General features: G+C 34.5%; 2 protein-coding genes and 1 pseudogene across 2 annotated transcripts; all 3 read left to right on the plus strand.

Annotated features, from left to right (window-relative positions):
* LOC142615379 (glutathione S-transferase U19-like) lies at positions 1–2,079 on the plus strand. The gene is made up of 2 exons (XM_075788128.1): positions 1–477; positions 1,464–2,079. Exons 1-2 carry the CDS (start codon positions 163–165, stop codon positions 1,812–1,814), a joined length of 666 nt encoding a protein of 221 aa, XP_075644243.1. The 5' UTR covers positions 1–162; the 3' UTR covers positions 1,815–2,079.
* Positions 2,080–3,796: 1,717 nt separating this feature from the next.
* On the plus strand, positions 3,797–5,994 carry LOC142616172 (putative glutathione S-transferase; annotated as a pseudogene).
* A 14,898-nt stretch (positions 5,995–20,892) lies between these two features.
* On the plus strand, positions 20,893–21,726 carry LOC142616173 (uncharacterized). The gene is made up of 2 exons (XM_075789039.1): positions 20,893–21,028; positions 21,164–21,726. Exons 1-2 carry the CDS (start codon positions 20,893–20,895, stop codon positions 21,724–21,726), a joined length of 699 nt encoding a protein of 232 aa, XP_075645154.1.
* The last annotated feature ends 1,172 nt before the right edge of the window (positions 21,727–22,898 follow it).

The raw sequence follows: 22,898 nt of genomic DNA on the forward strand, positions 1-22,898 counted from the left end.
GTACTTGTGCCCTGCCTCCAAGTCCTACTTCGTCCCGGCAGTAAGTCTACGCCTGACCAACCCCTTACCATAAATTGACGCTCTCTTCCAAGTCTCTTTGCACTATCTCACACTTATTTTTGTATTTCTCTCATTTGCTTCAACACCTAGAGTTCTGTGACAATGGCGGGCAAGGTGGTTCTGTTGGATTTCTGGCCTAGCCTGTTTGGAATGAGGGTCAGGATTGCTCTGGCTGAGAAGGGTATCAAGTATGAGTCCAAGGAAGAGGACTTGAGCAACAAGAGCCCTCTGCTTTTAGAGATGAACCCCATTATCAAGCAGATCCCAGTTCTCATCCACAACGGGAAGCCTGTGTGCGAGTCCCTCATCATTGTTCAGTACATAGACGAGGTCTGGAATGATAAGCCTCCATTGTTGCCCTCTGATCCTTACCAGAGAGCTCAAGCCAGGTTCTGGGCTGATTTTGTTGATAAGAAGGTACCTTTTGTACAATTTATTTTCCTTGTGTTTTTCTTTTTCTCGGTTTTCATTTGTATCTGAGTCTCATACATTTGACCTTTTTTTTTTTTTTTTTTATAGTTTTTTAATGTTCAGTTAATACTTAATACTGCGTGAAATATTTTATGTTTATGTTTCTGAGGTTGGATTCGCTAGATTTCTTTTAAAAATGTTATGTTGGAATGTTTATAGATTCTATTATAATTTACTAATTTGTAGGTCATGTCAAGGCAGTGATTCAATTAGACATGCTAGATGACTGTATAAAATATTTAACCAAAGAACTTGATAATTCTATCAAACTATATAAAATATTGGGATTAAAAAAAATTGTGAATTTGGACTTAATCTTAAAACTCCTAGAGTTTTATCATTTGATAAGTAGTCTAAGATACTGGATCTTGTTCTTTATCCATTAAGTTGTTCACCAAGGATTTCATATATTTGAGGAAGATTAAATAACAACCTAAAATATAAAATTCAGAAAATTACTTGAAATTTTTTTTAAAAATTAAATTAAATTAACAGTGGATAAAAGGCAACCCCATACTCTGTCCTGCATCATCTTGAGAATTCACCGGAAAAAAAAAAATCTCAAATATGATTTCCTGAAATTAAGGTACTTTTTTGAGATATGGAGCTTTTATATTGGCCTTCAATTCAAATTGAAATCTATTATTCCTCGGTTAAAGTTTTTTAAGAATTTCTTTTATTACTAGAGTAGTTCTCCTTGTGGATTCAAGAGTCTCTTACATCTGCTCCCATTCGTTTGTGTGTAAGTCACTAATTAAAATAAAAGTTAGGAGAGTTCTGTAGTTTCTCTCTATCATACAATCAAGAACATATTTTATGGGCCTTTCCCACTTGCTAAATTCTAGAGAAACATTCAGTTTGCCCAGTAGACTTGATTTGAAATTCATTACTGTCATTGTTCATCCTAGTAATACAATGTGTGGAAAAATCAGGTTTATGTAGCTTCAAGGAAGATATGGCGCCCAAAAGGAAAAGAGCAAGAGGCAGGCAAGAAGGAATTCCTTGAAACCTTAAAGACAATGGAGGGGGAGCTTGGTGACAAGCCTTACTTTGGGGGTGAAACATTTGGGTATGTGGACCTTTCTCTTATCCCCTTCTACAGCTGGTTTTATGCCTACAAGGTCTTAGACAATATCAATATAGAGGCGGAGTGCCCCAAGATTATCGCGTGGGCTAAGAGGTGCATGCAGAAGGAGGCTGTGGCCAAGACTTTTCATGACCCGAAGAAGGTTCTTGAGTTTGTTGCTCAGACAAGGAAAAAGTATGTTTCGAGGAACCATTAGGCCTCAATCTGGAAGTGCGAGCATATGATGGTTTTGGATGGCTATGTAATAGCGTTGTGTTTTTTGTAATGTTTAAGTTTGGTTTTGTTTCATTAGTGTCCGTTTAGCTTGCGTGACGCTTTGACGTGTCTGCTGAGCATTTCTAGAGGGAATGTATTGTACTGTTTAACTTGTAAGATACTATGATGTGTCTCTGCTGAACCTTAGATCTAAAGGGCTCGCACCGAATCATAAATAAGAAAGACACTTTGTTGTGTGAGCTAAATTTTAGATCAGACTTATTCAAACTCTACCATTTTGCCATCAAGTGTATACAAAAGTATCGGTACCAACAATCCGAGGAAACCAAACTTTCAACTTTTTACAATATTTTTTACACTCTTAACATAGAATGTTGTGATTGGGACAATTGCAAAAGTGGCATAAGTGATTGTTTCATGTATCTGTTCCAATAACAAGTTGTTACCTTAGCAAGTTTTGAAAAATATTGTGAAAAAATAAAAAATTGTCTATGGTATATTATATGGTCATAAAAAATAAAAAATAGAAAGCATTACCGTATGTAGTGAACAAAGATAAAAAAAATGATACACTCATGTCACCCATGTAAGATACTGTAAGTTTGGAATTGAGTAGTTGCAGGAAAATACTGTTCTATTTCTGCACGGCTCGATCGATCGAAGAACAGACTGATCGATCGAGAATCGTGGATCAGGAATTTTTTGCAGAATTTGAAGTCGGCCCAAACAGCAATTCTAGCCCATTAAGGATTAGGTTTTCAAATCTACTTCTCCCACTATATAAAGGAAACCCTAAACACGTTTTTAAAGGCTTCTAAGAGAGAGAAGAGAGTTCCTTTTTTGTATTTAGGGTTTGTAGCCAAAAACTCTCTAGAGTCTTTTTGTTTATGTTGTATGTGTGAATCTCTTGTGAGATCTAGAGGTGTTTACCTTCACATATACTTAGGGTTATCAAGAATCAAGATTATGTAAAGAACTTGATGATCATTCAGTTGCTGCCATAAGAGCTTAAAGATACACAAGCGAGAGTGTTTGTACTTGCTGGAGAATCCAAGAAAGAAGCAGTCTATGGTCTCAGAGTTTGCACGTGATTGTGTCAGTAAGTTTTCTACTGGTGGGTAGCAATAGGATGTTAGTGGTCTAAGTCGCTATTGTACAAATTTCGATTCTTTCATAGTGGATTCAGGTTTACCTCAAGGATAGCTAGGTTAAATCCTCTCTAAGTTTTTTACCGATTTGGTTTTCTTGGGTCATCATATCATTGTGTTCTTAATATTCGGCACTTTACATTGATATAATTATATGATTGTATTAACCTAGATCTGGAATGTGGACTAAGTAATAACTTGGCTTGTTAACTAGGTTAATCCAATTGTGGTTTAAGGAGTCTAAAAATTCAAACATATAGAAGAAACTACTTATATTACTGCACATAAAACATTTTCACAATCTTATAGTTGTGAATTAAATTTCCCCCCCCCCCCCCCTTGTTGTTAATGCTTTACATATTTCTAATCCATGTAGAGGCCAATCACAAAATATTATTTGTTCACTTATGGCCACCTTGCATTTCATGGAGATCTATTAAGTAAACAATATGCTTTTATTTTTAAGAAGAAGTAAACAATATGCTATTTCTACAATTCGCATAGGGATTGTTGCAATACATGAAGCAAGTTGAAAATGTGTTTAGTTGAGATTAACAATTCAACATATTTAAGAACGATGTGAATTTTCATTTATCAAAGATAGCTTGGCAATATTATACAAAGACAATGTAGTTTGTATCACTTATATTAGACATTCATTTCTAATAAAAAGTTCCTATATATGTTTTGTCAATCAATACCTTAATTAAGACATTCGTTAACTTTTTTCACTATTTAATGGTTTACTTTTGATAGGGGCATAGTTTTGAGGATTCTTATTAGTGTTGAGCTAGATGTGATTGTAAGAAATGCAATGAGGTTTGTGTTGTCAGTGGTGGTTGATATGTTTGTAGATTGAGATTATTGATTTTTTTAGGCTATTAAATTTATGTGACATAAATAAATTAAAATAATAATATAGTATGATATGATTGGACCTATTGTATGACAGGTTTATGTGAATTTTAACTGCTACCTTAACAACCAACTTGGATAGAAAAGCTTGTAATATAGGAAAAAATAAATTTTTACTATGAGATGAAATAAAAACGACATTAAACTTAAAGGACAAAGTTTAGTTACAAAATTGGTTGTAATCTAAGGTTACAATTTTACTCAATATCATTCACATTACTACATATTTTAAAAATTTAACCGTTAAATTGCATATTCTTTATGTTCTTAATACACATCAAATTTTGTGCCAATTGGATATTATTTACTATATAATTTATAAGCTTAAATTTTATGCATAATTTTAAACTACAAAAACTTACGATTTAAAAAATTTATTTATAACATAGTTATTGATCTTTAATTTAATAGAAATTTTGCAAATATGGAAGATATAAGAAGAAAATGTAATCTAACAGTGGATTTGTCAAAATTCATTTCCAATAAAAAGATATTGATGAATAAGATTATAGCCTTAGGCTACAACCAATTTTGTTGCTAAACTTTGTCCAAACTAAAATTATGTGATGTATAATTTAGTCAAAAAGAAAATATTTTACTGAAAAAAACAATCAAAACTCTTTAGAAATGTAAAAGCGATTCAAATATATTATCACAAGGAAGAGGACTTGATGAATGACAACAGGAGCCCTATGCTTTTAGAGATGAATCCCATTCACAAGAAGATCCCAGTTGTTATCCACAACGGGAAACCAATGTGTGAGTCTGTTGTCATTGTTCAGTACATAGATGAGGTCTAGAATGACAAGTCTCCATTGTTGCCCTCTGACCCTTACCAGAGAGGTCAAGCCAGGTTCTGGGCTGATTTTGTTGATACAAAGGTACATTTTGTGCATTTTCTTTTCATTATATGTTATTATCCAAAAATTTATTTTTCTTAACTTCTCTGAATGATTACCAGTAAGAAAGTGAGTTGATTAAAGTAGAAGAAGAAAAAATTTGACAAAGTAGAACCTAAAATAAATTTATTAAAAGCAATAAATAAAATGGTAAAAAGCATGATTTCAAATAGAATAGAATAAAGAAGTAGAATATATGTGTAACATTGGAAGGTTTTCTTACGCAGTGTCTCATATATTTGTGGTCACTTTTTTATTTCTTTTGTTGGTGCTACATATTTAAAATTTTATAATTTGGGATTAGTAGAGGTTGGTTCGATTCAATTAGAGAAAAAAAAAATTGTGGGAGAGCATAGGACAAATGTGGGTAGCACTTTTTTGGCCCAGCAAAAGGTATCAGCCAACCTTGATTGACCAAGGAGAGTCCAATATTCATGTTATATTTTGAAGAGTAACATTGAGTAAGTGTTTGTTAGGTTGACAAGTTTTTAAAGGTTCTTATATGGCTCATTGATCACTTGTGTACTTAACACAACAATCTACCACATTAATAGGTGTTAAATTGTTTTGTATCCATAGATCGTCTCATTGGAGTCTAGTAGGTTGTTATGTTTCTTTCTAAATAGAGTCCAATAGTCATGTTACCATTAAGAAGAAGCAAGTACTCCCTCTCAATGTCACATGCAATCAAGAACATCTTATATGGGTCTTCTTCCTTGCAAAGATTTAAAGAAATATTCGTCTAGCCTGGTATACGTAATTTGAAATTCATTATTGAATTTACTCTTATTGTTCATCTTGTTTTATAATCTATGGAAAGTGTTAATAGAATGTGAGTGGAATATGTACGTAGGCTTATCAAGTATCAAGGAAGGTATGGACCATAAAAGGAGAGGAGCTAGAGGTAGCAAAGAAGGAATTCCTTGAAACCTATAAGATATTGGAGGGGGAACTTGGTGACAAACCTTACTTTGGGGGTGAAAGATTTGGGTATGTAGACCTTACTCTTATCCCCTTCTACACCTGGTTCTATTCTATTGAGACCTTAGGGGGTTTCAAAGTTGAGGCACAATGCTCCAAGATTGTTGCATGGGCTAAGAGGTGTACATAGAAAGAGACTATCGCCAAGACCCTTCTTGACTAGAAGAAGGTTTATGAGCTTCTTGGGCGGTTCAGGAAAATGCTTGGTTTGGAGTAGACTAATGGTTAGTCCCAAATCTAGAAGTGCTATCATATTTGTGTGGTTTTTTATGGTTAATTTTGTTGGTTTCATGTTGTAATGTTTTTTTGTTAGGATTAGTGCCCTTAAATCCTATTGTATAATGCTATGTATGATATTATGTAAGACATTATGTATGACATAATGTATAACATGATGTATGACTTAATATTGTGATTGATAAAGTTATTTTATTATTATCTAAAATAATGGTAACATGAATATGAGACATTATCATATAGTCCATGAGATGCATTGTACATAATTTATGTGAAAAGTTACAGAAGATGTAAATCACAAGTTCTTTGTAAACTCAGAATTTATTGTTCGTAGTCGGTGATGAAATTAGACATTTCATCTGCGAAGACTATAACGTATCAACTAAGATGATTTGTCTTTATCATGGAAGTGGAGACTTCTACTTGATATGTTGATATATTTTAAGAGTTAAGACATATTGAACAGGACCGCTGTGAGATTTATTATTCTCCTAATGACTGTCAAATGAATAATAAATCTCACGACTTCTATTTGCATGAACTCTTAATCCTAAGAGAATAATGGACCTGATCATGAGGTGTAAGTTGCTTTGATATATTAGGAGTGAGATCTAAAGTGACGGTCAAAACCTCAGTATGTTAGGTAGTCACATTTAGTGTTGATGGAACATATATTCTCAAGATGAAATTCATAGTCTCTTAATGGAGATATAAAATATTCCTTTGAGATAAGTTTAATGGGTTCAGTTATTCAGAGAGTTAGGCCTAACCACTATAATAAGAAATTACTAAAGTATATATTTATGAAATTGGATTTCATAAATATATAATGAATAACTTTAAAAGATTAAACCGGGTACTCAAGGATAAGATGTAGTAATTTACAAAGTGGCAGTCTACATTTATGACTTTGTATTACTACGAAAATTTTATGAAAGGGTTGCATGTATAATAAAGTCTTGGGATATAATTTATTAATAAGGCCTAGAGTGCAATTATATTTATATAGTGGTATTAAATATAATTAATGGTAACTTTGGATTTGTCAAGAGTTGATGGAAAAGACTAAGGCCCATTGGAGCTAGTATCTTATTGGTCCCACTCCAAGCTACACACTAAAGCTCAAATGGAAAGGCCCAATAGGCCAACCCAATTAGATAATCAGTTAGTTATAAAGGGAGAAACATACAGAATTTTTATTAGTAAAATAAGAAACGGTGTGTGAGAGAGTGTGAGACACACTTTCATTCTCCCTTGAAATCTGATTGAGAGACCACACATCTTGGGCATAAAGTGAAATTGTAGTGAAAATTAAAAGTATTCTCAAGTGCTTCTAATTTTTGTTTTGAATTTCTCCACACCAAGGTATGCCATCTTGTTCTTAAATTCTGAATTTACATAGTGCACGTTATCAATCATGAATGAAATAGATCTTTGTTTGTTGCTTCCGCTATGTGTTTTATATGAGATACAAAACCAGAATTTTTCCTTCATTTTTTTTTTATTATTATTCAAAATTGTCCACACCTTCCTTATCGTTGATCCTTTTTTTTTTTAAAAGGTAAAGTAGTCAATCTTTGATTAATAAGCAAAGAGTCATGGTACAAAGCCTCCACCGCTGCTGGTGGTGAATCCTCTATCCAATACATTTCATCACTAAGATTCTTTGTGTACCTAGCTAAAGAATGGGTCACCATATTCCCTCCCCCCCCCCCTCCCCTCCCTCCTCTTAATACAACTAACTGATGCATGCTACATTCCCCTAAGATAAAACCAAATATCCTTAGTAATATGTCCAAGTAATGAATTATGAGAAGACAAATCTGAAATGGTGTTCATCACAGTAACATTGTCACCTTCAACTACAATCTCTAAGAACCCAACTTCCATGGCAAAAATCAGTGCTTTTCGACATGCCAATGCTTCTGCCTCTTCGCTGTTTCGCACAAAAGGTCCCTTCACCAACATCCCGACCATCACTTCTCCCTGTGCGTTCCGGATTATTGCTCCAAATCCTAAACATATCTAATCCGAGAAAACAACTACGTCAAAATTAAGCTTAAATAGATTCTGTGGAGGAGGCTTCCATTGTTGTCTGCTTGGTGCTGCCACTAAAATAGCCAAATGTTCTTGTGCCTTTTTGTAGTCTTCAAGATATTCTGCTGCCCTTCTGTTCAGCCACCGTGGGTCCTTCATCTGTTCGCCATGCTCCAACATGTTTCTTTGGTTCCACATAGTCCAAGCCTGAATCAAGAAGAGCTCCATCCCAGCCACATCCAACCTGTTCATAAGCACCTTAAATAGCTGCATAAAATCATTAAAATTAGTGGAACATTTCTGCAACACGGTTGAACTACTAGCCCACACATCTTAGGCCACTAGATAGTCCCAAATAGCATGAATCGCTGTTTCTAGAGCTTGTTGACAGCAGCGGCATGTGTTATCTCTAATAATCTTTCTTTTCACCAAATGAACTTGGGTTGGAAATTTCTCATGACAAGTTCTCCAAGTAAAGACCTTCATTTTGTTTGCCACTCGAATCTTCCACAGTTGCTTCATGCTTGCTGCCCTGCACCTGTCAAACTTTCAACCCACTCCCTAAGCACCTTTTTGGCCACATGGTACCCAAACCTGACTATATAAATCCCTTTCCTATTATGCAGCTGCGCCATTACATCAAATACCCACCTATGACTTAGAAAAATTTTGCAAATTGCCTCTACATCCTCCCTATTAAACTTCTCCATAATGATATCTCGTCTCCATTCATGCAATTCCAAATCAATAAGATCTGAAACTCTCCAATCCTCCTCACCCTCATGTACCGGATGCAATACCCTATTTGATGGATAATTTGGAATCCATTTATCCATCAAAACTTTAATGGATTCCCCACTTCCCACTTGCCAGCAAGATCCACTTCTCAAAATGGGCATGGGAGCCATAATACTCCTCCATACAAAGGAACAATTTGGAGACACAATAGCATCCAATAAGTGGCATCTCAAAAAGTATCGAGCTTTGAAACATTTGAAGAAAAAGGAATTTTGATCATGCATTACTCTCCAGCCTTGTTTTGCTAACATCGCATAATTAAACATCCTCAAATCCCGAAATCTCATCCCTCCAACATCCTTGGGTTGAGTTAAATCCCCCAACTCTTCCAATGTATCTTTCTTTTATTGCCCACTTGTCCCCACCAAAATTTAGCACATAAAGCATTTAGTTCTTCACACAATTTTACCGACAACAGGAATACCCCCATAGTGTATGTAGAAATTTCTTGTATAACTGTCTTTATTAATACTGCCTATATTAATACTTCCTTCCCTGCTCTTCATAACATCATGCCCTTCCACCCTTGTAATTTTTTTCAAACTCTATCCTTAAGATAGGAAAAGTTGGATACTTTTCCCTCTCCACCAAAGTAGGCAGCCTCAAATATGATTCAAATCTCTCTACCACCTTCACCCCCAACATTGACACAATCTCTGCTTTTTGTCCTTGTTGCGTATTGCTACTAAAGTAGACCGAAGATTTCTTCATATTAATGCATTGTCTAGAAGCATTGCATAGGTCTGCAAGACTTCATTAATAACCTCAACCTCTCCACCAGTGCCTCTACAAAATATTATAGAATCATTTGCAAACATGAGGTTTGAGATTCTAGGCGCCCTTCTACACACTAAAGCTCTCTTGATACGACCATCCAATTCTACCTTCTGTAATAATGAAGTGAATCCTTTTGCACATAATAAAAACAAATATGGAGAGAGAGGATCCCCTTGCCGGATTCCTCTAGATGGACGAATATTGCCATATGCTTTTCCATTAATAAGAATGGAAAATGTGGGAGTAGTCACACACCCCATCACCCACTGAATCCATCTCTCTGGAAACCCCAATTTAATCATGATGCCTTGCAGAAAAGCCCACTCCACACGATCATATGCTGTAATGTTTAAGTTAGGGTTTGTTTCTCTTCCCAACAAAAAAGTTTGGGTTTGTTTCATCTTGTAATGTTTAAGTTTAGTGTGTCTATTGAGTTTTAAATCTATAGGGCATGTAATGTATCATAAAATAAGAAAGACACCTTGTTGTGTCAGCTAAATTTTAGATTAAAATATTTTGTGCCATTTTGGATATACAATTTTTTTATTTTATTAAAAGTAAGAAATATATTTTTAATATAAGAAAGAATATAAAAATTTTGGTGTATGTGACTTTGTAATTTAATTGTTGTAGATATTTTGTTTTTTTGAAAAAATATTTGTGATATTATGGATTTAAAATAATATTTTATATTTAATTATTTTGAATTCAATATATTAATAAAGCTCAAATCAATGCTTAAATTTAATTAATGAAAAATTTTCTATCTCATTCTTTACTCAAGTCATTTAAAATAAAAATTAAAAGAAAATGACAAAACCAATTTTTTTACTTTTTACAAATTGCTAATGTAGTAGTTCATTATTGGTAAATAAAAATATATTATTAGTAGTGGGTTTAGATGAGAACCAATAAGAACTTACCACATCAATCAACTGCTTATAAAAATGTTGTAAAATAGTTTGAGTCCAAATATTTTGTCCCACTTTTCCTGCTCCACTCTATACTCCACCAATAAAAACTTGTCACGCGTTCACCTAATTAATTAAATACTACTATTAATTAATAACCGTAGCATTAAAAAGTCAATAATGATAGTATTTAATTAATTAGGTGAACGCGTGGCAAGTTTTTATTTGTGGAGTATAGAATAGAACAGGAAAAGTGGGACAGAAGATTTGGACTCAAATAGTTTATGTTGATAGTATTGCTCAGAATTAAAATCTAAATCATGCTTTGTGTGTGTGTGGGGGGGGGGGGGGGAGGGGGGAGTAATATTTGTAAATTGGCATATCCCGAGACAAAAGACATTTTATATGTAATTGAGTCTTAGTTTTTAGTGTGCTCAAAAAGACCTTTAAACAATTATACAAGTGGTATTATTGAAGACACAAGAATACTCAAGAAACTACTCAGGAAAAAGGTTGAAACTACAAATGTCGATACCTATTTGATACCTATCAATCTATCAAAATTTAATGAACCTCAATACCTCATCGACACCATTCAATCTATCAAGCTTCTGGTATTTTGAATTCCAAAATCAATTTTCAACCCATGATGACAAGGCTTTCTAGGGATTCGTGTATTAGGGTTCAAGAACATATAAAAGATATACTTAACAACTGTCATCTAATGTATAGAGAGACACCGAGAGATAGATGCTTAATATGAGTTGCTCTAATTTTTTGTGCGCCTTAGGGTTTTTTGCCTAGCTACTTCTGGATCTTTCAAGCGTGGAATGAAGAACTCTACTAAAGCAACAGCAATCAACAGTTGTTGTGGTATTAGTCACATACTAGGATCCGTGTAAAAGAGAAGTCTCTACAATAACAAGTATAATTAAGTATTGGAGTTGATACTAGTATAGGTCAATATATTCTATTGTAGGTAGGTACTTTGGAATAGGTCGGTTGGGGTTAGATTCCTTGTACTTGTAACTTCTTAATTCTTGATTAGTGGATCCTTCAAAAGTAGTGACTTGAAATTCACCCAGTGGGGTTTTTTATTGCAAAACTTTTCTCCATCGTGATAAAATCCTCATGACTTATTTTTCACTAGATTCTATTTAGTTTAGTGATTTGATTATGCCTTAATCTGATTTGCATGTAATATTGACTAATTAATCAACTTGAGTAATTGAGTTAATCAACTAGGATCAATCTATAACTCAATATATATATGTTTGGGACAAAAATTAAAGTGCAAATAATTTAAAATATCCTAAAAGATAAATACTTTTAATAAAGCTATGATAATTTTGTAATTTTTCTCTTAGATAAAAAAATAAAAAATAAATAAATAAACCACATGATGTTTAAATGAGGAGTTTTTTTTTTTTTTTTGAGTGTGTGCGCACGCCTAGATAAGTATTTATGTGCAAATAAATTTATTTTTCGTTACTTTTATTTCTAATAGCTCTTTAAGAAGTTAATTTGAAATAATATAATTAATTGAGGATTCTAGTGAGAGTTTTTTATATATATAAAAAAAAAGGATTTAATGTAAATGGAATTCAATTTATCAGTAAAGTATGTAATATTTGTTTTGTTTTGGCGTAAATTGTTTCGAACAAAAATATTTTCAAAATAAATACCTTGTTTTTCAATGTGCGTTAATGAAAATACTTTAGAAATTTTTTTTTTTAGTGTTTGGCTCATACGAATGATTACAAATTTCCTATATTTTTTATTCAGATATTAAAAAACAAATTTAATTCATCACTTTAAAATATTAATATAGCATAATTAATACCAAACCAAAAATAAGAAAATAAAGTTAGAGAAAATTACACTTATAAGCACAATCAAAATAAGAGTGCAACAAGAAGAAATAAAATCAAACTACCAACTAAACTTAATAAAATAAAAATTATTAGTTAAACATAATACATATTAACTGTGGGGGGTAAAAGTTCCCGAATAAACATTTGGACTCGGGGCTTTATTGACGAGTACCAGTTTGTTTTTGATTAAGGCCTCCAGGCCCACAAGTTAGTCTACGCTGTAAAGGTCCGAAGAATTGTCCGAGGAGGACTGTCTTCTCAGACAAGCCCAGCAATGACCCTAGGACTGGCTAAGAAAATTAAAGGCAGAACTCTGGGAAAACTGAAGGGTAAGAGGGTGACCCAAGCACCCTCTAGATGCAAGGATGTAATAGAAATATCTGGAGAAAAGACTGCTACCCCACATTAAAGACCCTGCATCTACCTCCCTGGCCGCATTAATGAGAAAATGACCCTTGAACAGTAGAATTCAGCCTTCTTGCTATTGTTTGAAGACTTCTAGAGGGTGGTGGATGGGATAGGTGTCTAATAGGGTAATTTGTGCTACACGTGGAGGATGAAGGGAAGAAGAAGAGTGATATAAAAGAAAAGGAAAGGGCATTGTAAAGGGGGGTAGAAGAAAGAAAAGAAAAGAAAAAGTATTGTAGACTTCATCTTCAATTTTAAGCTACTATACAAAGAAAGAAGAGCAATATAAGACTCCCTCGGCTTACGTCCGAGGAGGATTTCTCACTGTTTTTACCCTTTGATTGTGTGTGAAGTGGCAATCTAGCCCTCCATTTGTAATCCAATAACCATAAGAACTAGGTTTCAAGCCCACACTCTACAAATCTTATTGTTTAAGGCTCATTGGGCCTGAGCCCGCGTCTATCTTTGGGTCCAGGTGCAATTGTGTGCTTACATTCACTACCCAACCTATTAATTCTTGGTACGTAGGACCTAACTCGTCAATTTGCCTTATTGCACACTTACATTCTCAATTACAAATACCTAAAACCTCCAAATGGACACTTGAATATTATTTTTTATATGACTTTAAAAGTTTGAGGGTGATTCTTGAAGCTTTGAAGCATATCATTGTTATTTTGGATGCTTCAGGTGTATTTCCATAATTTTGATGGTTTTGAAGTGTAATTTTGTTATTTTAGTGATTTTATGAGTTATTTGATTATATTGGTGGCTTTGAAGGTATTTATTTTATTTAGGACCTCCAAAACAACACTTGAAAGTTCGATGACAATTCTTGAAGTTTTGAGGAATATATCATTGTTATTTTCTATGTTTCGTGGGGCATATTCACCATTTCAATGGTTGTGGGTGTAAGTTTGTCATTTTTGTGGTTTTGGGAGTTATTTGGATATATTGGTGACTTTGAAGGAAATTTTGTGATTTAGGACATATCAGCGTTATTTTTGTTATTATTTGCTTTTAATTTCAAAGTTATTTTGGTCAAGTTATGTGGGCATTTTATTCATTTTGGATATTTTAGGGATATTTTCACTATTTTGGAGGTTTCAATGGTATTTTGTTCATTTATAGGTTTTCAGGGATAATTTTATCTTTTTAGAGTTTCTAATGATATTTCAATCCTTTTGACGTATAGGGCTTTTGGTCATTTTGAATATTTTAACGGCATTATTCTAAAAATTTAATTGTATTCTAGTAATTTTGAAGGATTTAGGGAGAATTTTGACACTATTTTGGTCATATTAGAAGTTTTAGGGGTATTTTTGTCATTTGCTAAGTTTTGTTCTATATTTCAGTCATTTTAAACATTTTAAGAACATTTTAAACATTTAAATAGTTATGAGGGTATATTTTCATTGGATCTAGTTAATGTATACCCTTGTTGAGGTACAAAATATCACAAGTATTAAAATCTAAGAACTAAAGGAACCTCAAAGGTAAGGAAGGCCCGATCTACCAATCAAGGCCCAATTAAAATGAGTAAAAGGAAGCCCAAACCCATGACTGGGCAAGCCCTAGGCCTTAGAGAAGGAAGAAGAAAGAAAAAGAAACTCGGCCCAGCCTTTGTGAGAAAAACTCCTAGGGAGCTCAGAAAGGAACTGGACTAGGATACCTTGGAACTGCCAGAACTAAGGAATCCTCGGGAAATGCAGGAAAGAATTAGTTAGGATTTGGACAGCTCAAGGAAGCATACTTATGGACACAAGGAACAAAGATAGGCATGTCCCATCAGCCACCTATGATTCAGAAAAAAAGCTGATGACTTAGGCATGTCCCATCAAATCTCACAAGTCTTAAAAGCCTATAAGGAGTTATCTAAGTCTGGGACTTTTAAACTTATTTGAACCTTGTGACATATCCCAGTAAGAAATAGGGTCCAATATATTAAAACTCAATATAATGACTTATCACTTTATTTTCTAAGGATCTCTGACGTCTTTATTTGCTTTTTCTTTATTTCTTTACCATTTCTCAGCTATTTATTTTACAATATATATATATATATATATATATATATATATATATTTGTATGTATGAATATGCATGTATTGTAGGAACCATGTTTTGTGCACAACTTAATTCGTAATCAGCCCAATATAGTTATGGTGAACTAAGCTCAGTCCACCAAACAACAAATATAAAACTCTTTGGGGGCCTAGGATCCTTGATTCCACTTCGGCTTGCTTTCTGTCCACAATAAGAACCCACAGCCCTTAAGAATATTTTAATGGGAAAATGAAAAAGTAATTAACTTTTTTGACAATTTTTTCAAATTTCTATAAAATATTTTCTAGAATGAATATCTTACGGGTATTTATTAGTAAACTCATTTTCATTTTGGGAATTTTAGGGTATATGTATCAATTTGGAAGCTTATGTGATATTTTAGTTATTAGAGAGAAAGAGAAAAGGGAGGCTTTGGTTCTCTTGAGGTGAAAAATGGTTTACACTCATTGGGAGGCGCAAAACATTTTCAGCCCCAAAGAGGGATTTTTTAAGAGGGTTTTTTTGTTTCTTTTTTTTAAGGGAAAATGACTTTGACCTGACCAAATTTTCCATCGTAACAAACAACTAGGAAAATGTTTTCTAACAAAACAAACAATATTGTAATTTACGCTATGTTTTACCTAATCTTTTGTATTCTTGATTATATTTTCTACTAGCTTGGCCTTTAAGTTATTTTTATTAATGCATCCATACGTAACTTCGAATCACTTTCTGTGCCTGCATATTGCAAGTTCTTTCTGATTAACTATCTCAACAATAGTCCAATTGGATGACACCAGTGACTCCTATTTTTTTGTTGTAGGTCTGTTATCACTTCTTTTGGATTGCAAGAAAGTCATGAATCATCAGACTGATGACGCCTTTTTCATTGCATATATATATATTGTGACACAGATAGATGAGCTAATATTTTAACAAAGAATAGCATAAATTAACCACAACCCTTTGGAATGTATAGAATCTTTCCAAGACCACAATTTTTTTGTGCCATAACACTAACGTGCTAAATTGAGAGTGACTATCTATCACTTTCACATAGATTCACAACCACATTAGAGTTGTGGTAACTAAATAAGTTATGGCACCATCCCAGATTTTCTCTTCGGAATATCAACACATCCAATTACTTTCATGCAAAAAAAGATAACCCGATGTAAACGTTGGATCAATGGGTCACTAGTTCAACCAATGGGTCACCACCAAGTCACATAGTAAAACATAAATAAATATAAAAATAAGTTTGAGAAATTATAAAAAAAATATGTAAATTAAAAATAAAAATAAAAAAACAAAAAAAGGCATGCCTAAACTCCTTATTTTGGATCCACCTTCCATCAATAACTCAACCCCTACTACCACCTATAGGTAGTTTTAGACAAGTTTCTTTTGAAGTGAATACTAAAATGTTGTGGTAGTCAAAAACTCAAACTGACAAAAGTTCTTGATCAACACAACTAATTTCTAAGAAAAGGTAAAAATAAAAAAGAAAAAAAAATCTTCAATGGGAAGATTAAAGTAATTGACAAACAAAGATGATTGAATAAGATACTTTGATTAAGAAAATCTACATCCCGAGGTATAATGTATGAAATAAAAGTGAATGCAAATTCTTGCTCATCTTTCTCAATTTTTTTGCATCCCTCCCTAGGGGGCTAACTCCTCCTTTTATTCCCCCCCCCCCCCCCCTCCTTCCACCTTTCTAGTTGTGCATTTCTTGGCTAGATGATTGAAGATGCTTGTCCCATCAGACAACTCTCCTACCATTCCTTGATCATGAAATAAGACTTTTGGAGTGTCTCTACTTTTTAGGCCAATTGTTCATCATTTAATGGGGCGACATTAGGTAGGAACACCTAATTAATGCGGAAGTGATTATTACTTTTGGGATCTACGTCATCTTCTTCATGTTTCTTGGGAAAAAGGGGTCAAGGTTTCTTCCTCGGTGAATCCATTGGATCTCTTCTCAGCTGGGTGTCTCTCGAATTACCTAGGCAGTCAGTCCAGATCATCCTATTATTTCACGGGCATGGGCTTTTCGATATTGAGACGTGGCCGATTTCCTATTTTGGGAGTGTCCCTATGATATTCCTTCTTTAGTGTAAAATCCACACTGTGGTTATGTTCTTCCCCCGCAAATGCCAACAAGTATGACTCGTAATAATTTATCCTCCTGGTCAACAATTCATTCACCACCTAATGCATTAATTTACCTACTAAAATATTGCCCTTTTTACCCAAGACCCTAGCATCACAATTCAAATGTTGTCTAAATTTCAAAGTAGGTGGGCTATTAGATGTCAGTATTTCATTAATGATTCTTTCAGGACTATAGCTTATCACAAGTCTAAATTTAAAAAAAATGAAATGTCACAATTTTTTTTTTCATAAATGTCAAACTAATGGAAAAGAAAAGATATCCTTCAATTATCTACCAAGTTTGACAACATTTTTGAAAATGATTGATAGAAAGGTGTCTTTGTTTAACTTTTTTTTATTCTATAAAAAGAACAATATAATTATTAGAGTTATGCCAATGAAAAGATTTTTTTTTCTTACTTGATCACTATTTACCAACAGACTAGAAATAGATCTTCCTCTAATTGAAAGAGAGTGAAATTAATTTTATCTTGATCCTTTGTAAATCTAATTCATTGAAATTTCATCCAGTAAAATGGAAGAATTATAAATCTCCAAAATAATAAATATGAATATCACAAATAGGTCCATTGTGATGTCCATCAAAGGAGTAAGTCCCCAACCTAGAGAAACTTTACCACATTTCAAATTCAATGGTTTCAATAAATCCCCTACAATTATTTGTCTTGGACTAGATTTAGAACCATTCTCAACAATCTGTAGCCATAAATCTTATTTTGTATTCATTGGGAAGCATTGGCATACAAACCCTAAATCATAAAATAAAAGAATATCATAAAATTGCAACCAAGTCTTCACTAAATAGAATCATATTCATTTCATTTCTTCAAATTTTAAAAATAAATTCAAAACTCTAACTCTAACGTCACATTTTATGCATATTTCATATTTCTCTAGTTGCTCTAACTCCATGGGTTATGATTTAAGCTAATACTTGTAGATTTATCTTTATTGAAAATTTTAGCATCAACCTCATTATAAAATCTCTTGTATTTGTTAAGCTTCAATTTTTTTTTTTTTTTAAATGTTATTGCAATAAACATATAAAGATAATTTTGCTCAAAATTACAAAACTAGCTCAATTAAAACAACTAATTTGAGTTGCACGAGTTATCAAAAAACTGTTGGATATTATCGATTTAATTGCATAAATAATCAAATTAAAAAATTGAACTGACTTAGATACCGATTCACCTGTTCATAAAAAATGTAAAAATAAAAAATAAAAAGAAAGCTACCAATTTACCAGATTACTGATCTTAGTGGCTGGGTTGGATTGAGTTTACTAATATCAGTGGGTGCAAAATAGAAAAATATGCAAAATTTACACAATACCTCCTAAAACTGTCCCCATTAATGATGTTATTGTTGTGTAAACATGCACAATTATATTTTTTTTTTCTCTCACCTATGCTCTCTTCAATCTCTCTCTCTCTCTTCCCCAATCTCTTCAATGTAAAGAAGAAGAAGAAGAAGAAGTAGACCCAACCACCAACCCCCACCAACACCACCACTACAGCCCAAAATCAACCCAAACCCATCAAAAACTCATGCCAAACCCAACTAAAAATTAACCCAAACCCACCAAAAAACTCATCCCAAATCCAACTCAAAACCAATCTAAACCAAAATCAAATCAAAAGATTCAAAAACAAACCCAACGAAAACCCAACGGAAAAATCATCGGAACTGTCACCGATATGACCTCAGAGTTACCGTCATTGTCGTTGGATCTACCGCCGTTGTCGCTATTGTCGTCAGATCTCCTCACCTCCATGTGTGAGAGTGGCGTGGATTTGGTATATGAGAGAGGCAAAGAGTTGAGGAAGGAGAGGGAGAGACGTGAAACAAAGAGAGACTCGAGATGAATTTTTTTTTTTTTCCTTTATATTATATTCTCAAGTAAGGGTAGTTTACTCCCTTCCTTGTAGTATGTGGTTTCCCTTCTTTGCGTGAAGGATGGTGGGTTCTCTAGTATACTTATTTACTTAGAGACTTGGTGTGTTTCGTACAGAATTTAGTTTAGTTATTTAGAGTCTTGGTGTGTTTCGGATTTTGTTCAGTTTAGTCATGTTTCTCATTATTCTTTGTCATTTTTCACTGTTCAATGGAGGAATTATCTACTCAGTGGAGGAAGTTAACTTTGTTTGAATCTGAGGAAAATCTGGTTGCCTTGAGAACTGATGGAAAGAAGAGGGAGTTTGTTCTTGTTGGAAAATTCTTTACTCAGAGAACTCTCTATGTCAAGGCGGTTGCAAAAACTTTCAGACCATTATGGCGTACAAAGGTTGGTTTCAATGTCATTGTTGGTGGTGAAGTTATTTTGTTGTTTGCTTTTGGATTGGAAGTTGATGCTAAAAGAGTTATTCAAGGCGAACCTTGGGCTTTTGACAGACATCATGTTGTCTTTGAAAGATTTGATGGTTATACTTCTATTCAATCGTTAGGTTTCAAGAAGACTGCTTTCTGGGTGCAAATTCATAATCTACCTTTTCCTCTTCAAACTATTGAGATTGCTCTCAGTATTGGTGAGACTATTGGTTCTGTTATTAAACTGAAAGATTTGGGTGAAATGTTGGGAGCAAATTTCACGAGAGTAAGGGTGATTGTTGATGTTTCCAAGCCTTTGTGTAGGGGGAGAAAGATTTCTTGGGATGCTAACTGTGAAGGTTAGGCTGCTTTTATGTATGAGCGGTTGCCTAATATTTGTTATTGGTGTGGGTCTGTATCTCACGATGACAAAGATTGCTCTCTTTGGCTGTGTAGTAAGGGTACTTTGAAATCAGTAGATCAACAATTTGGTCCATGGATTCGGGCTCCTCTCTTTAATTCGGCAAAGAAGGCATTTGTTGAAGTTAAAGGCCATGACACTTTGAACCGTGGTATAGAGGGATTGGTGCCAATTGAAGGGTCTCGTGTTGTTCAAGGTACATCAGATCCTCACTTCAGTTTGAATCATAGCACCACGCCGTCTGCTTCTCAGATTAATATTGAGCATGATATGAAGACTCCACCTGTGGGGGGGAATATGGTGGCTGTGGAGAATGTTTCTTCGGTGGCGAGGACATCAACGCTGTTGTTAGAGGGTGGGACGAACACTGATGAGGAGAACCCGACTTTTGAGGAGCAGTTATGTGAATTAGATAAGGAGATTAACTTCTCTCCAGCGTCTTCAAATCTGAATTTCGATTTTCTTGGGCTTCCTTCAGTTGTAATTCCTATGTTTTCTCATGCCACTTCATCTTTTAACAAGTCAAAGCCATCTGTGCATGTGTCAAACCAAAATTCGGTTTTCAATGGGAATGAAGTTGAACGTGAGATGGACTCTTTGGAGGCAATTCGGGCTGATGCATTTAAACTGGGCTGAACTTCTATTAATAAAGAGAAGAAAGGCTCTCGTGGAAGGCCTCAGAAGCCTATTCAGGAAGCATTGTTTAATGATGCTGCTTTACCTCTTTCATCTCCTAACAACTCTTCCCTCTGTTCCTCTAAAAGAACCTGGAAACGAGTTGCCAACAAAACTTTATATTCTGCTGCAATGAAGGGTGGGAGTTCTGAACTGGGGGAGAAGAGGAAAGTGGCTGAAACTAATAGTGAAGAAGATCATTCTGTTGCAGAGGAGAAGAAGCAGAAAATTGAGGTAAGCTCAACTACTCAAACGGCGGAGGTTGCTCAGCAGCCCCGCCGAGTACAATGAATCTTTTAAGTTGGAATTGTTAGGGGCTTGGGAACCTCCAAACAGTTAATGCCTTGGCAAAGGTGGTTAATAAAGAATAGCCCATTATTGTTTTCCTTATGGAAACAAAATTGAAAAAAGATTGGCTAGCTTTAATTAAGGAAAAATGCAAAATGAAAAATTGTTTTGTCGTTCGTAGCATTGGGAATAGTGGTGGTCTTGTTTTGTTGTGGAAAGAAGATTTAAGGGTAGATGTTAAAGCTTTTTCTCAAAATCATATTGATGCTTGGGTGGATGGTGGAGAACTTGGTTGGTGGCATTTTACGGGTTTCTATGGTCATCCGGATACAGCTAAGAGGCATGAATCTTAGGCTAAATTGAAGCAATTGAAATGTACGTCTTCTTTACCATGGCTGGTTATTGGTGATTTTAATGAGATTATAGGTTTTTCGAAAAAGGAGGGTGGTTGTATTCGTCCTAGAAAGCAGATGGAAGTTTTTGTGTCTGCTATTGATTATTGTGGATTGTGTGATTTGGGTTTTATCGAGTCTAAGTTTACTTGGCTCTATCAAACCACTAGTGGTGTTCAAATAAGAGAGAGATTGGATAGAGCTTTGGCTACCTTAGAGTGGAGGTCTCTTTATCCTATGGCAAAGCTTCATCATTTTTCTTCTTCGGTTTTGGATCACTCTCCATTATCCCTTCACTTGATTCAACGACAAAAGAAACGAAGGACTAGGAAAATGTTTAGGTTTGAATCAATGTGGTTGAAGGATTCCAAGTGTGAAAAGGTTGTCAAGGATGCATGGGAGTGTGGTCAATTGGTGGGTTCAGATTGGGTTCTCCAAGAATGCTTGGAGCGGTGTAAGGCTGATTTATCCACTTGGAATGTTTCTGAATTTGGTCATGTGGGAAGGACTATTATGGAGCTTCAATCAAAATTAGAGTGGTTAGAATTTCCACCCGTTTCTACGAAGATAGTGGAAGCTTTGCAACACTGGTATTGAATTGAATTGTTGGCTAGATAGGGAGGATGATATGTGGAGGCAACGATCAAGGATAAATTGGTTCCAAAATGGTGATAGAAACACAAGCTTTTTTCATGCCAAGGCATCCGCTAGACAAAGGAAGAATTTCATGAATGGGCTATTAGATGATGATGGGGTTTGGCAAGTTGAAGAGGATAAAATGGCAAAGATAGCAATTGGGTACTTTGGGGATCTTTTTTCTACAAGTAAGCCAGTGGAATTTTCTGAATTACTCTTGGCCGTGAAACCAAAAGTGACTCAAGCAATGAATGATTGGCTGGTTCGCCCTTTTGTAGTAAGTGAAGTCAAAGGTGCTTTGAAACAAATGTACCCATTGAAGGCACCAGGACCTAATGGGATGCCTCCTCTTTTCTTCCAACATTTTTGGAGCACTAGTGGCATGGTGGTCACCAAAACGGTACTTGATTTTCTAAACTTTGGTATTTCTCCACCACATTTTAATGACACCCACATATCTCTTGTTCCAAAAGTTAAAGAGCCAGAGCAGATAACTGATTATAGGCCTATTAGTTTATGTAAAGTTGTGTACAAGATTGCATCAAAAGCTATTGCAAATAGGCTGAAACGGTTTTTACCTTCACTTATTAGTGATACACAAAGTGCTTTTGTTCATGGAAGGTTGATTACAGATAATATATTGGTGGCTTCTGAAACAATGCACCATATCAATCAGAAAAAGGGGGGTAAGGTAGGAGAAATGGCTCTTAAATTAGATATGAGTAAAGCTTATGATAGGGTAGAGTGAGTTTGGTTGGAAAAGGTTATGGAGAAATTGGGTTTTGCTGATAGGATAAGGAATTTGATTATGAGATGTGTCTCTACGGTCACTTACTCAGTTAAAATTAATGGGGTACCGAGAGGGCATATTATTCCATCTAGGGGAATCTGTCAAGGAGACCCTTTATCACCTTATCTCTTTCTTTTGTGTGCAGAAGGTTTGTCTGCTTTGATTCAATCAGCAGTGGATAGGGGCCAAATGGAGGGGGTGAAAATTTGTAGTGGAGGTCCACGATTGTCTCATTTCTTTTTTGCAAATGATAGTTTGATTTTTTGCAAGGCAACACTAGAGGAATGCAATGAGCTGCAAAGATTGCTTGAGGTGTATGAAAAAGCTTCCGGTCAACAATTAA

Source organism: Castanea sativa, chromosome 11, assembly GCF_040712315.1.
Source record: "Castanea sativa cultivar Marrone di Chiusa Pesio chromosome 11, ASM4071231v1".
Classification (NCBI taxonomy): Eukaryota; Viridiplantae; Streptophyta; class Magnoliopsida; order Fagales; family Fagaceae; genus Castanea; species Castanea sativa.